This window comes from Carassius auratus, chromosome 21 (genome assembly GCF_003368295.1).
Source record: "Carassius auratus strain Wakin chromosome 21, ASM336829v1, whole genome shotgun sequence".
Taxonomy (NCBI): Eukaryota; Metazoa; Chordata; class Actinopteri; order Cypriniformes; family Cyprinidae; genus Carassius; species Carassius auratus.
This window is the reverse complement of record NC_039263.1, coordinates 14,129,540-14,146,198: the sequence shown is the minus strand read 5'-3', so window position 1 is coordinate 14,146,198 and position 16,659 is coordinate 14,129,540. Positions and strand designations below refer to the sequence as shown.

At 38.5% G+C, this 16,659-nt stretch overlaps 2 protein-coding genes across 4 annotated transcripts in view; one reads left to right on the top strand and one right to left on the bottom strand.

The window, feature by feature from the left end:
- The first annotated feature begins 1,176 nt into the window (after nucleotides 1-1,176).
- On the top strand, nucleotides 1,177-9,684 carry LOC113038591 (5-hydroxytryptamine receptor 3A-like). The gene is made up of 9 exons (XM_026196143.1): nucleotides 1,177-1,318; nucleotides 1,658-1,821; nucleotides 1,915-1,959; nucleotides 2,571-2,680; nucleotides 2,775-2,944; nucleotides 3,252-3,412; nucleotides 4,146-4,356; nucleotides 7,610-7,840; nucleotides 7,995-9,684. The coding sequence occupies exons 1-9, from the start codon at nucleotides 1,252-1,254 to the stop codon at nucleotides 8,282-8,284; spliced, it is 1,449 nt and encodes a 482-aa protein (XP_026051928.1). The 5' UTR covers nucleotides 1,177-1,251; the 3' UTR covers nucleotides 8,285-9,684.
- A 2,415-nt stretch (nucleotides 9,685-12,099) lies between these two features.
- The window catches only part of LOC113038590 (zinc finger and BTB domain-containing protein 16-A-like), a 108,551-nt gene continuing 103,991 nt past the window's right edge, over nucleotides 12,100-16,659 (bottom strand). For all 3 annotated transcript variants that reach the window (XM_026196140.1, XM_026196141.1, XM_026196142.1), the window contains one exon: nucleotides 12,100-16,517. In XM_026196140.1, coding sequence (XP_026051925.1) covers nucleotides 16,288-16,517 — 230 coding nt within the window. In that variant the 3' untranslated portion in view covers nucleotides 12,100-16,287. The remainder of the gene's footprint in view (nucleotides 16,518-16,659) is intronic.

Genomic DNA, 16,659 nt, shown 5'->3' with positions numbered 1-16,659 from the left:
TAATACTGTAAATTATAAATGATACATAAATTATACTGTTGAACAACGTGCAAAAATAAATAGTGCTTTCCAAAATAAGTTGTATTGTTTTGAGATTTTGTTCTGCTAAAATTTGTAACAAATATTTCATTATAAATACACGTGTCCAGAATAAATAAAACAGTTCATAAAAATCATGCTATTGTAAAACTGATTTACTAGGTAATCAAAATGGTTTTATTCAATTCAAACATGGAAAATGATTTAAAATGTCGGAATCAATTTAACTATATGTTTACACAAACAAATGTAATTTTAAAGGCCAGATTACAGAGCATTCTTTGAAAAATTACACATAACATATTAGAATGAAGAACGTACATTTATCTGTCCCTCCCTGTACTATAACATTATCAAATATCAAGCTCCAGTTTCCTTACCGAAAAATAAACCACAATCACCTTCACATCACTATCATTATAGTACATTTTCATTACATCACTTCTCAGAGCTGCCAGTTCAGTCAGAAAAAAAAAACACCTAATTCAATTCCTCATCAAAATTCTGATAATATTTTCCTGACACAAATCTAATCACCTGCCTATTGCCGGGCTAATTAAGTCTCATCATGGCTGGGTGAAGTATTAGATCACAGTTTAATGTAGTAGTCTAAGTGCTCATGGAAATTGACTTGAACTTGGTGGTGAAATATGACCCATGAAATGTCAATGGTATCTGTAATTCATGCGCCGTCCGCTGTTGAGTTAGTGTGAGAGGGAAAAACACTAGTATTATCATTTGATGATGTATATGTTGTTTATCCTGTTATATTTAAAATCTTAAACAAATGAATAACCTATTGCCTCCATGCTGCATTTTTAACATGATAATGAGGCCTAATAGAACATATAGAACATGCTGTTAACAAAATAACTGTGAATTAATCGTTTTTGAAGAACAATTTTTAGAATAAATAGAACTCTATCTGTATCTAGCTTTTCAAGAGTAGATAATGCTTGTCATGCTTATATAGTTAATTCTCTCTGTTGTGTCTCTTGGGACAAGCTGAAGTGCTTTTGACCTGCCTAAACTGTGAGATGATCACACAGAAGAGGGAGGGAGGGTGGACTAAGTGCTGTAATGACACAATCCGAGTGCTTATGGAAGACTCAGAGATAACTAATGGAGCTCAGGGTGCATCACTGGAAGGAAGCAGCCCCAGGCTAGAAGCCCGCGAGAAGAACCCAGAGCGAGGCTAAACGGCTCAGCACAATGAAATGTTCAGCACTCTGGACAGCTCTCTGCGTTTGGATGTATGGCGCGCTGGTGACTTGCTCAGGTAACTTTTCTTATGCTTTATTTGTGATCTTGGTTAGAAAAACTAATTGAATTTGAGCTTCCAAACGAACAAGCGCTGTACTTTGTACACGATGCCACATTAAACGAGCTTAAGACTCGAGGGCTGTGTCTCAAAACTTGAAAAAAAAGTGAGCCGCCAACCTAGAACTTTGGTCATCGTGTGCATTCTAAATTAGAGAGTTATCTAGGTTTTGAGACACCACCAATATTCCTATTCATTAATTAATATGCATTCATGTGTATCTGACAGCCTAACATTTTAATGCAGAAGCTGAATGAAGTAAAAGTGATAAGTGGCTATTCTTTTGTCTCGGTGTAGTGAAGAAGCTAAGCAACAACACCGGGCGTTTCGCCAATGCCACTCTGGTTCGTCTAAATGAGTTTTTAAGTGCCGGATATAAGAAAGGAGTTCGACCAGTGCGCGACTGGAGGCAGTCAACAACGGTGGCTATTGACCTAATGGTTTATGCGATTCTTAATGTGGTGGGTAGAGGTCTCAAAAGTCTATTAAATATGTTAACTGTTGATTAAGACTTTTTGTGTTCATTCTTTTGTACATATTTTTGTGCCACACAGGATGAGAAGAACCAGGTCTTGACGACTTATGTCTGGTACAGACAGGTATGTTGGTGGAAAATTCAAGATTTATTAAATATCAGATAACTGACAGCATCAAAAGATCCGATTTCTGAACGAATGACTCTTATGAATTATGTAGTCCGTTTGACTGAATGAATTACTGTGAGTCGATTCTTTGTATGAATATTGAGCAATGAACGTACTGTACTTCTGTTTTTATTTATTTATTTTGTGAAGCAACAATTTGTAGCGCTAAACAATCGTTTGACGCTTACGAGCAGATAATTTTTTGTGTATTAAAAACATACAAGATGAGCGTGTAGTTCGATTCCCGAACAAATGACTCACACGAGCCGGTTCTTTTTTTGTGTATCAGTCACTGATCTATCAGTGGTATCAGTAATTTACGGCAAAACTATTTTTTTTATTATATATATTTATTTTTTATGCAAACAAAATACTATTTTCTTATTAATAAAACATAAAAGCAAAAAGCAGTATAGTCGGATTCTTTAAGATTCGTTTATTAGACCTTCTGTACATCTCTATATTAAACAAGAACAGTTACTTGCTATACTTAATTAAGCCTATTAAGAATTAATAGTTTTTACAGTGTGCAGGTCTTGTACTTGACATTTGTCTTACCTCAAAAGCAATGGATAGACGAGTTCCTTGCGTGGGATCCAGAAGAATTTGATGACGCTAAACAGATATCCATTCCCACTGCCAACATCTGGGTTCCAGATATTCTTATCAATGAATTGTGAGTAGACTTGACATAATGAGATAATTAAAACGTTAATGGTAGAATTATTGAAAGCTTTTCTCTGACCGCTCCATCTCTCTGTCCTCTGCAGTGTGGATGTGGGAAAGTCTCCTGATATTCCTTACGTCTATGTAAACTATACTGGGCTTGTTCGCAACTATAAGCCTATCCAGGTAGTGACCGCCTGCTCCCTCAACATCTACAACTTTCCTTATGATGTCCAAAACTGTAGCCTGACTTTCCAGAGCTGGCTACACACAAGTAAGTAAACGCATTTCATTGACCTTGAGTGAGATCATTCAGTCATCAGTGACAAAATGTACCTCCTACACACAGAATCCAAGTCTAATAGGATTTTGAGAGATGTGATCTGTCTTGAATCATTTATGAAACTCTGAAGCATGAAAGCTTAATAAAATACAAACAAGCATAAAGTTATTTTCCAAAAACAACACACAGCAGAAATAAGGATGCCCTGGAATTTGAGCATTTCAGAAACGATTCGAGGACAACATTGCTTTTCCTGAAAACCGAATGAACTGACCTTTAACCTCATCTCATCCTGTAGCTAAAGACATCAACATCACACTAATGAGAACCCCTGAGGAAGTAATGAATGACAAGAGTGTGTTCATGAACCAGGGAGAATGGGAGCTGCTTCACGTCCTCTCTACATACAAAGAGTTCAGCGTAGATAATGATGATTACTATGCCGAAATGAAGTTCCATGTGAGTAACATAATAATGCCAAATTAAGCCATGGCACACATTAGCATTCACAAATGAAAAATGTCAGGGATACAAATAAAAGCTTTTTGCAGTCAGGACAGACAGAAGTCTTACTGACTATAAACATAATTGCATTAGCTTTGTATTATTATTGAGTGTTGTGTAACCATTAAAAATGAGCTATAGATCAATATGTATTAGAAGGGCAATATTCCATCAACATTTGCAGTTGCAGAAGAAAATGTGTTCCAACACTTATTGGTATTAAAATACATTAATACTTTTGTGTAAACAATCCACAAACATGATCAAAAGTGAGAGTAAATTTTTTTTTACAAAATATTTCTATTTAAAATAAAAGGCGTTTGAACTTTCAATTCATCAGTTTCCACAAAAATAGTAACATTGCTAATAATAAGAAATCTTTCTTGAGCACCAGATCTGTATATTAAAATGATTTCTTGAGGCTCATGTGGCACTGAAGACTGGAGTAAAGACTGATGAAAATTCAGTCTTGTCATAGCAGAAATAAATTACATTTAAAATTGAATTAAAATAGTAAAGTAGTAAAATTTCACAGCATAATGTATTTAAGTGCACTACTAAATGCACATGGTCCGAATGTCAGGTCATATTTCTTTTAGAAAGCAGTTTTGAATTAGTACCCAAATGAAATAAAAACAAAGTGAGAAAGATCAACATTATGAAAGACATCTCTTTCTTTTTTTGTCAGGTTGTGATCCGACGCAGACCTCTGTTCTACACAGTCAACCTCCTGTTGCCCAGTGTATTCCTGATGGTGATGGACATCGTTGGATTCTACTTGCCCCCAGACAGCGGCGAGAGAGTATCCTTCAAGATCACCCTGCTCTTGGGCTATTCTGTCTTTCTCATCATCGTCTCTGACACTCTGCCAGCGACCGCCATAGGGACCCCTCTCATTGGTAATGAGGTCTTTCTGATTCATAGAACATGACCTGATGCATTTCAAAAAGACACTCAATCATTCATTCTTTAGTTCCTGAAGATTATTATTATTGTGTGTGAGAGAGGTGACGTGTAATTTAGACATTATTACAGGTATATGTCCTTAGATAAAGAGGTTTTTGTTATTTGTAGCAAGTAGTGTGATCCTGTTAAGTTTCCTCTCAACTGGCTGCACTTCTGATCGCAACAGTCAGAAGGCAAAAAAACAAGCCCTTTCTTGAGTATTTCAACTGAAGTCAATCCACATGTCTATTGATTTTCAATATGGAATCGCAGCTGTGAGGAAGCTTGTGCAGAAATACACAGCGCTGATTAATTTGAAAGATAAGGTGAGCAGCCTAGATCACTACAGAGGTTTCAAGTTCAAATACGACTGCAAAACTAATGCTTTCAAACACACTAAAGACTACAGAGGGCTTGCATTTTCTTCTGTTTGTTTTCTTAAGAAAGTATTGAGAGAAGTAAATCCTCAGTAAGATCTCAAGTAAATAGAGTAATAGAGAAAAAGAACAATGCTTGACCTCTGGGTAACTTAGTAATATTATCAAGCTGAGACAGTTAAAAATGCTTAATGTAGAAACATAAATATATACATTGGAAATTTTGGATTTTAAATCCAATTTAAACCTGGGAATAAATGCTTTAGGATTTTGAAAAATGTATAACAGAGAAATATTATGAACATAACACAATTGTACACTATATTTAGGTCACTAATCAAATAAATTTGTGGCATTGATTACGTAACTATTTATAGATGATCAGCTTTTTTCCCTATCAACATTTCCTTCTATCTAGTGTTTAAAATTATTAAATATATATAATAAAATAACGTATATACATATACATACAGGTGAATCTCAATAAATTAGAATGTTGTGGAAAAGTTCATTTATTTCAGTAATTCAACTCAAATTGTGAAACTCAAATGCTCAAATAAATTCAATGCACACAGACTGAAATAGTTTAAGTCTTTGGTTCTCAACAATCTCAACAAATTAGAATACTTGTGAAATGTGAAGTGACATTCAGCCAAGTATGGTGACCCATACTCAGAATTTGTGCTCTGCATTTAACCCATCCAAAATGCACACACACAGAGCAGTGAACACACACACACACTGTGAGCACACACCCGGAGCAGTGGGCAGCCATTTATGCTGCGGCGCCCGGGGAGCAGTTGGGGGTTCGATGCCTTGCTCAAGGGCACCTAAGTCGTGGTATTGAAGGTGGAGAGAGAACTGTCCGGCCCGAGACTAGAACCCACAACCTTTCGATTGGGAGTCCAACCCTCTAACCATTAGGCCACGACTTCCCCCAGTCGGGGGGAGTCTTACTTCATAAGACCAATAAAAAAAAAAACAGTGAATTGTTGGCCTTCTGGAAAGTATGTTCATTTACTGTACGTGTACTCAATACTTGGTACTTTTCCTTTAATTACTGCCTCGATTCGGCGTGACATGAAGGAGATCAGTTTGTGGCACTGCTGAGGTGGTCTGGAAGCCCAGGTTTCTTTGACAGTGACCTTCGGCTCATCTGCATTTTTTGGTCTCTTGTTTCTCATCTTCCTCTTGACAATAATAGAATCTATGGGATTCAGGTCTGGTGAGTTTGCTGGCCAGTCAAGCACACCGACACCATGGTCATTTAAGCAACTTTTGGTGCTTTTGGCAGTGTGGGTATGTGTCAAATCCTGCTGGAAAATGAAATCAGCATCTCCAAAAAGCTAGTCAGCAGAAGGAAGCATGAAGTGCCCCAAGATGTATTGGTAAACAGGTGCAGTGACTTTGGTTTTCAAAAAACACAATGGACCAACACCAGCAGATGACATTGCACCCCAAATAATCACAGACTGTGGAAACTTAACACTGGACTCCAAGCAACTTAGGCTATGAGCTTCTCCACCCTTCCTCCAGACTCTAGGACCTTGGTTTCCAAATGAATTACAAAACTTGCTCTCATCTGAAAAGAGCACTTTGGACCACTGGGCAACACACCAGTTCTTATTTTCCTTAACCCAGGTAAGACGCCTCAGGAGTGGCTTAACACACTGCAGAGGACAGAGAGATGGAGCGGTCAGTGGCTTAACAACACGATCACTTTAGCCAAATTCCTTGACACATCTGTATGCCTTGACACCAGCCTCAGTCCATTCCTTGTGAAGTTCACTCAAACTATTGAATCAGTTTTGCTTGACAATCCGCATAAGGCAGCGGTTCTCTCGGTTGCTTGTGCATCTTTTCCTTCCACTCAACTTTCTGTTAACATGCTTGGATACAGCACTCTGTGAACAGCCAGCTTCTTTAGCAATGAATGTTTGTGGCTTACCCTCCTTGTGAAGGGTGTCAGTGATTGTCTTCTGGATAACTGTCAGATCAGCAGTCTTCTCCATGTGTAGCCTAGTGAACCACACTGAAAGACCATTTGAAGGCTCAGGAAACCTTTGCAGGTGTTTTGAGTTGATAAGCTGATTGGCATGTCACCATATTGTAATTTGTTGAGATCGTGAATTGGTGGGTTTTTGTTAAATGTGAGCCAAATTCATCATAATTTAAAGAACCAAAGACTTAGTAAAATTAGAGATTTATTTAATAGTTATACAGAATACGGAATAAGTTTCACAATTTGAGTTAAATTACAAAATTACTGAGGCACCTGTATATATATATATATATGTGTGTGTGTGTGTGTGTGTTTAGCTACTGCTGTATAAAATAAGACCAGTTATTACATACACCTTTCTAATGTATAGAGACAGCAAGTTTTCTTTATTTTTGTATTTTATTCCAAAAAATAAAAAATAAATAAAAATAAAAATAAATAAAAACTCCTGAAAAAGGTATAAAAATATTAGGCAGCACAACTGTTTTCAGTGATAATAATCAGAAATGTTTCCTGTTTCTGAAGGATCTTGTGACACTGAAGCCTGAAGTAATGGCTGCTGAATATTCAGCTTTGCCATCACAAGAATTGCATTTTAAATATATGAACAAAATAGTTTTTACCATATTACTGTTTTGGCTATTTTGGTTTAAACCGATGCAGACTTGATGGAAATATCTAAAAAGTCTTTAGAAAACATTGTAAAAATCTTACCAACTCCAAAACGGATTTTGAAAATTGAAATTCTGTGTTTCTTGTTTCGCTCAGAAAGAGCACAAATAAGAGCAGACACTTATGCATATGTGATGTCTGTGTATTTGAGTGTAGGTGTGTACTTTGTGGTATGCATGGCGCTGCTGGTCATCAGCCTGACCGAGTCAGTTTTGATCGTGAGGCTGGTGCACAAGCAGGATCTGCAGTCTCGTGTGCCCCAGTGGGTCAAACATCTGGTGCTGGAGAAGGCCACGGTGCTGCTCTGCATTCGCAACAGGAAGGTCTGCACGATCCTCTCGCAGGGATCTGACCTGCCGCTCTACAAAGAAAACAACATGAACACAGGTAACTGACGCTTTCGCTAAGCCCCGCCTTAAATGTTACGGACCAATCCTACCTTAGCAATGGCTGCCAACCACTTCATCTGTAAAGTTTAACATAGCAACAGTTCAAAAGTGGGTGGAGCTTAGCAAATGAAATTGATCTTTGATTCTTTAAGCAGTCCACTGCAACCATCACATCTCAGAGGGCTCCAGAGACTCTGGGAGAACCCTGGGTTTGGGGCTGTCCACGCGGGACAGCGGGTCTCCTGTCATGGACGGCATCCTGCGTGAAATCACCACCATCCGCCAGTTCATGGAGAAGAAGGATGAGAGCAGGGAGATCGCTAAAGAGTGGCTTCAGGTGGGGTACGTGCTGGACGTCCTGCTGTTCCGCGTCTACCTGCTCACCGTGTTGGCCTACAGCATCACTTTAGGCACACTGTGGTCCGTCTGGCAGAACGTCTGACCGCAGATGTGGGTCACAGAGGGAAGGCGCCAATTCGGTCTCACTGCTCAGTGTAAATGCAGTGTTTGACGTAATTTAAGTGCTGGTAATCTGATTGTTATCTCACAAGAGAATAACTTGAGTACCATAGAGGAGAAATGTGCTTTCAAATCAAGAGTTATTACTTGTAGACTGCTGTTCTAGCCGGATGAAAGCTCTTCAAACTGCCGTCTCTGAAAAGCATACCGAATACATGTATGACTGTTATAATATCGCAGTCTTCTCATATTTAGAACAACAGCGCGACTGCAAGTGTGATATTCTCTTTTTACAACCGTAAAACATATAAAGAAGTTAAAAATGAAGAATTCACATTTTTTGACATATTTTGGTCGTCTCGGCCGATGGAAACGGTTTTAAAAACATCAAAGAAAGAAGCAGCAAATACAGACAAACAAAGCTTTAAACATATATGAAATACATAACTCACTGTGAAACAGCATATCAAAACCTTCAGCAGTGTATTGTGCCGGAGTATTCCATTATTAATAAAAAAAACCCTGCATTTCATTAATCACACTGACATAAACTACTGTTCAAAAGTCAGTAGGCTGAAATCTTTGAACGGTAGTGTATTTACTTCAACCATGTTTGCGTATGTTTGGAATCAAATAATTGAAGTTTTATGCAGTCATTGAAACAACAATCTATCCTTTAGGTTCCAATTAATATCATTTCGCTTCTGTTATCCTGATCAAATCTGTAGTACTGTGAGAAAAAAAACATTCAATCCTGTTGTTGAAATGTAAACCTCTTGTAAACTGTCTGTATTCCTGTGTCTTGAGAAGATGTTGGACCATGTCTATATTGTGCTCCCTCTCTTCCAGCCCAAGGGCGGCTGATTATTAGTCGTTGCCTGTGACACTAAATGTACTAATTGTAAAGATTTTCACCTCACTGGGAATGCACTCAGCAGGCCTGGGGTGGTTGGACAAATGCCATCGACACCCTACATAATTAAAGAAAAAAAAAATCAGTTAGACAGTAAATGGGAGCATTGATCCCAATACAATCAATGCGGCTACATCTCTCCATCCCGCCAGCACACCACAGTCCTGAATTAGGCATAAAACTTCATGTTTTGTGAGGAACAACAGTTACCAAATGCCACTCTTTATGTAAATAAATAATCATTAAAAATGCAATATTATCATAATTACCATTCAACAACACCACAACCATAGACCTTTGATGTCTGCACTCAACTTTGACCAGCAGAGGGCTTCTAAGGCCATGTAATGTATTTAAGGCACTGCTGATGTTAGGGACATCATAACATGCTCCTGAGTTTAACTGGAATCTGTAATATTAAATACAGTCTGCATTTGGAGCGCACACAATAGGATGCCAGTGCCAGAGGAATTTCATTATCAACCAAGAACGGAATGTTGGCAGGCTGAAGTTGGCCGTGTAATTCATGAAAGCCATACACAGTCATAACAAATGGCTTCAAGTGGCATTTGTAGGCTGTTTCTTGTTTTGCAAATTCATCTGCTGGAGGTCGTCCACTGGCTGTGGCTGGGCCTGCTCGCGCCCGCAGGCACGGTTTAGCTGGGAACACAATTGAAGGGATTTGAGAAGACCACGGCCACCTTTCAGTCCTGCACTGTCTAAATGTCCCTTGTCCATTATATCATATCTGGGTCAAAGAGCAACCAAAGATGGGACCCCCTGCTCGCCTCACAAAAGCCATTCACGCAGAGAAGGTCATGTGACCTTAGCCGAAAACGGGCGGTCTTTGGTGCCAGCTGTATTAGCGTTTCTCTAATGAATGATTCTTAACTTCCAAAGGCCTTGCAAAGCAAATATAGGCTACAATCTGAACCCTGCTGTCTTTCTCAGACGATCATTAAAATAAATCAGTTTCATCTTAAGAGATAGAGCTAATTAAAAGACTCATTAGCACAGCACACTGATGTAGCATTGTGTGCTTTATACGAGGCACGATATTTCCAGAGGGTGAAACAGCGTTTCATTAGCCACTGTAAAGGTGCAGTCACATTTACCGTTTTCGGTTTTAAACATTAATTCGCTTGACAATATCTTGTGTAGCAGCACTGAGCTTGTTGTCTTCTGTTTTCCTGCTTGTATTTCCATAGAATGGAGGCTTGTACGAATTTCTGAATGAACTGTTCGTTTTAAAACAAAACCTGTTTTGACTTAACTTCTGTGAGCGGCATCTAACACATCCACGCTATTGACAGCTTTTTATAGCGAAATTTCGCTGTAGATTTGCTATATGTTAAGAGAAAACACAAAACCAACCCAGATAGCACACGTCCGTCTACACGTCTGTTAAAGATCGCTTGATCTGGAAAACATCTGCTGTTTACAAACATCTGACAGACGTCAGTTTTACATACATTCTAAATAAACATCTTAAAGCATCTAATAAACGTCTATTTGACAGCCGATAGGAAACATCTACAAATGAATGAACTAACACACACAAAAACCTCTAGCAGAAGACAGACGTCAAATAGACGTCTCTGTAGGCTATGTGTGCTATCAGGAAACCAAAAACGCAAAAATTGACGTCTAGTGATGGAAAAGTGTATTATATTGTATACAGATCCTTCAGGTATACTATCCGTGTTGTATTTGTATGTAGAATTAATACATTAATAAAATGTTCATACTTTGTGATCACGTAACGTTTGTTTTCAATTATATCAGGCAATTGTTGAATATGAACTAACAGGCACAAATTGTGGCGCTCACACAAGATGGCAGCAGTAACACTGAGCTTTCGCTATGTGTGTAGTCTTACACTGGCAGATGTTTACAATAATTCAACAGGATCATAACTCAAACACACACACAGAGTGTTAGACAGATACGATACCAGAGGGAGCATTAGCATAGCAGCGAATTGCCATTATTTGCTCAGATGGTTCCTGGTATTAACACAGAGCTCTATGTAATGAACACAGGCAGACTCTCTAAAGCACTGAGGTTTGTATTCTCAGCTTGTCTCCCCCCAGAATAAAAGAGAAGCAGAGACTGCTTTTGTTTCAGTCTATTTCCCTCTGAATAGTAATGAGAGCTGGCAGTGGAGGCACAGAACCTGTTCTCTTCACTACCTGTGTGACTCCACTTTACTGTCTTACGGATTTATTGGATAATGTATTTGCATCAAGTTCAGTCTCGTTGTCCTGTTTTGTCCCCCTACTCTCTTAAATTGTCATTTTAAACTTAAGATATTTGCCAATATCACAGCTGCAGGTGATGGTAACCCACATTATTTTCACAATGCATTTAACTTTTATGTAATTTATTTATTTTTAATAAAGCTAAGTTTGAATCAGACTAATCTGTAATGTTTAATGTTTAAACTGTCTCAGCCTTGTTTTACAGAGTCTAGGCTGCCTATAATAAACAACAGCATCATAAGGAACAGCATTTTTTTTTTATGCTAAACTGATATATTTACAGTCTAAGATAAAAAAAATTTTTTTTATATAATTTACTCCCTCATCTTACAAACCTATACCAATGTTCATGCTTTCTCTCTTTAGTGCAGAAATGGATGGTGACCAGGAGATTTCAAAAATAGCATTTCTATTTCTACTTTGAGAAATATTAACTCATTTTATATTTTTTATGTAATCTTGTTTTTACAGTAATGGTCACCATTAACTTTTGATTTCATAGAAAAGAGCAGCTTGAACATTCTGCATAACATCTCCTTTTACGATCCACACAGGAAAGTCCATAATATAGGTTTGGAACTATGAGGGTACACTACATGGGTCGAACACATGAAAAAGCCAGACAAACTTAAGTCCATTTTTATTATTTTTTTTCTATCTGCAGATTTAAGGAATACAATTGAACATTGTTATTTTGAGACTCATAAATAAAAAAAATAACACTACAAAAACAATTACTGTTAGTAGGGTGTAAAAAATATCTTTCACTATTAAAGGCACAAAATGTACTTAGTGACAACACTGAGAAGAAAACCTGCAGCATTCGATCTCTTTAAATTCTTTATTTTTTTTCACACTCCATCAGAGAACACTGAAATGTTACAAAGAGATGTGTCTGATCCTACACCGAAAGAAAGACTACATTAGGAAACTGATGCCAATATCTGTAGCACAACATTCAGAAAGTAGTGCTACAAAAAATAGCATGTTACTGGAAAAGACAAAGGACCGTTGCAAAGCTCTAATGCAAATTCAAATTTGTACAATTGACAAAAAAAAAAAAAAAAGACAAGAAAAATTGGGCACCTTCTAAGATTAGGCTAAGATTAGGTGCTGAGGTAGACGCAACTATAACAATTCAAATAATTATAATAGAACAAACAAAAATAAAATCCCCAGAAACAAAACACTATATTCTTAAAGAGCAACAGGACTGGCACTTAAGCTGTCACAAGGGAGGAAAAAAATACAGACAAGCCAGAGAAGGAGAGGAGGATACAGTAGAGAGAGGGGGAAGAGAGAAACTGCTTTGTTACATAAAAAGCTTTGTTATGCTTGGTCCGACAGGGCAATTGGTCCTCAGTGCTAATATAAAAAAAGACAACGTCTTGGTGCTTTGTTACTCAAACAGTTTAGTTTTGACCTCAATGGCACATGCATGGCAACACAGCATGAAATGGCTACTCTTTCTAGAACACCACACTGGAACACAGTGAGCCAACTCCAGGGATGCAATGATAACATAAGTACTTTAAACAACAAATAAACATGTCTAGTAGGGGCAGTACAAATGTCGAATGTTAAAGGGACCTGGTTGAAAAGTTCAATCAGCAAACCTGTTGCTGAGGCAAAAAAAGAATGAGGAAATGAAAGCAAGTTTGATTCTCAAACATTAATTTTTCCCCCCTCAAAGCAGGATATTCATAGTGAAAAACGCTCTTATTCCAATCCAAGGAATGTTTGGCTCGTCTTTCTCGAACTGTGTATAAAACACTACAATACTGATCGGTCGCCAGTGGAACCACTGAAAATAGACCAAATGATCATCACATAACAAAAACGTGAATCGATCCGAGATCATCATGGCATCCCTGGAGCCCTGAAGACACCAATATTTTTCTTGAAAATACAGAAACTAAGCAGATATATGTGGACAATTTGTTGAACAATTTCATTTAGGCACAAAGATATTACAGAAACATCAGAAGAACATTGAGGGAAGAACTATATCAATGCCAATATTTTTTTAATCATGGTGAGAGAAAAGTGGCATAGAATATGACTTTCAGATTAGTGCATTCGACACTAACGTGCTCTCACACACGCGGACGCACACACACACACACACACACACTCGCATTCGTTCTCAAACACGCACACTGTGTGAAAACACTCAAAGCAAAGTACAAAATCAAAAAGGTACACTAACATGTGACCTAATATCTCGTTTTGTTGCCACATATTGTAAAACTCTGTTTTACTCATTTAACATCAGTCGACATTATCCATTTACAGAACAAAATATATATTTCAGCCTTTTTTTTCATGGAGCTACTAGATTTTAAATTCTCACAGGGGGCAAGTATGCCCAAACTCACAGTGTTTTCCAGAAAACAACGGCAAGACACACGACAATTGCGTTTCCTTTGACGCGTCTTCCCATCCCTTCTTTTTTAGTCACTTCAAGTAAAAAACAAAACGTTGGCAACATTGATTGTTTTGTTTGAGATATGGTGTGCAATGGAATTGATCATTGGCATCACATCTTTTTTTGTTTGTTTGTTGTTATTTTCACAAAGGAGAATGTGGCTGATTTAGTCCTTCACCTGCAATGTATTGACATCCAGAAAGCAACATTTATCACTATAGGATCACGCACTGTCCAATATTACCGAAGAGGAGCAAGGCAAACGATTCAAACGAGAGAACAATGATATAAAAAAAGAACTACAAAGTTTTGCCCCGCTGCAACCTCAACAAATGGAAAAAAGGGACTGACACTTAATACAAAAATATCACAATTTTATATATCAAATGGCCTCTGTTGGCTCTTGCTCAGGACTACACTCATACAAAGAAACATGTCAACTGACAGGATTTTTCGTGTTTTTTTTTCTTTTTTCTTCCTTTCATCTTTGATTACCACTTGCAGTCCCAATTGTCCAACGCACAATGCACTGCTGCATATGACCTGTTCTTGGCGGCTCACGCTCTGTGAACCTTCTTTTTTCACATTACAAAACTACAATTCTATTCACATATTGTCAAGTTTAACTTTTTTTTAACTTTTCTTTTTTTTTCAGACTTTAAAGTACTACACTTCACTTGTTCCATACGCACCTCCCAGATCAACTCCGACCCCGAACTTAAGGCTTCAGAAATCTATGTTCTGCTCTTAAGGTAACATTTACAGGGGTGGGGGTTCTGATTATTTTTTTCAATCCACTTTTCCTATAAGCAAATCTTACCCTTTCATATTCGTCGTTTCCGACGTACAACACTCGAAAGCGTGAGATGAAGTTGCAATAACGCAAAACACAAAAATGTGCTTTCGCAAACGAATCGCAACAAAAAGAAACAAAACTTAGAGGTAGCTTACAAAAAAAAAAAACGACCAAACCCACAAGCTCTTCAACAAGCAGGGTTAGTAAAACAAAACAGACAAAACCAAAACATAATACCAAGTTTGGTAAGATTAACGCAAAGAAAAACTACACAAACTTCGAACGAAAGACAAATAATCTCTCTTCACCACGGCACTTAATTTCTAAAGCACATAAAAGCACACGTCGCTCCTGCTCGCAAAGCAAACAGTCAAATATACAAAGAAACAAAGGAAAAATTAAAACAAGCACATGAGGTCATGACAAAAAAACGAAAAAACAAAAAACGAGGTAATTCAAGTACGATGTGCTGAAGATAATCAAGGTATAATAGGAAACACAAACAAAGCGAAAGGAACCAAACCAAAAGAGTTGATCTGCTCTGTTCATTCATCCCAGCGTTCCCGGCTGGACAGGCCAAGCCTCGTGACCACCTACGAACACACGGATATGTGCGGACGAGCCCTGTACGTCACAGTGCCGCTCAGTCTGCAAGCCACCGACAAAAGCAGCTTTAGTCATCATTTTGGTCTCTATAACAACAGCATAAACAGTTGATTAGATTTCTAGTGTGTAATGGATGTTCTGTATGTATTGCCAAGTTACTCGTTTCGAACGGTTAAGCGATTTCAGACTTGATGAGGGAAGGAGGAGATAACGTGAGCATGTACAGTGTGTGCGTGTTTTTCCGCTTAAAATAAACCCGAAATGCTGCGCTTGAGAAATCAACATCAAACAAAAACTGTCGTCGTGAAGTCAGCTGGTAATGCACGCTATGCCGAGAGAAAAAAGAAAGTGAAAAGACATTGATGAGCAGAGTACTCAGAGCTTAGCTGATTTGTACGCTGGTTAAACCAATAAGCCCTTAATGAACATGAATCATATGGGAGGGATCTACATGCTGACTGTCAGCCGGGCATCGCGAGCATGTTTTGCAGGAAGCTTACGTTCCAGTTTGCAGTAATGACCCTGATGAACATGACGGTTCATATTTGCTGTGGAGTACCTGACTGGCACGTTACTGGGTCTAAGTGCTTCCTGCACACACATCTCTGAGAGATAAACACTGTGTCTGGTTCACACTACTGTTTTTGTACCAGAAGAGGGCATCCTTATGAAGAGGAGGAATTGTTGTTGAAGTGTGTGTCGTTTGACTGATAAGACATATTTAATATTTGGGACGTAAGCTGACATGTAGAGAGTGGACTTCCCATATGATCAGTGCTGCGAATGGATACACGGCTGTAATATGATGCTTTTTTTAAAAAATGTTTTGCTATACTGACAGGGTAAGATTTCTGCCTTTTTAGTTCCTGTCCGCCTTGCCTTGCCCAGCCCCTCCGACAAATCAGTCCATTTCCTGACCATGTTTCCAGGCGCTTTAACCCCTCGCCCTCCCGCTCCCCTCCCTTCCCGTCGTCTTCCCCCTTCAGACGTAGCAGAGGTACAGGTAAGTCTTCTCTATCCTCCAGTCCGGGGGGATGTCTTCAGGCTTGTGGCCCTTCATGTGCTTCTGCATGGCGGAGAGGCTGGGGCAGTATTCCAGGCAGATGGTGCACTGGTACGGTGAGGCTCCGTTGTGGGTACGCAGGTGTTTGATCATGGCTGAGTAGTCCCTGGAGCGCTGGTGGCAGAGCTTGCACTCAAACGGCTTCTCACCTGCATGGAGAACAGAAAATGTCAAGATTTTGCACAACATGTCAAGAGATTTTGTACTCTGAACAGTGCTGCTGATATTAATGAACAGACAGGAATACTCATCTGTATGGAAAGTAGGAATATGATTAAGTGAATGACTCTC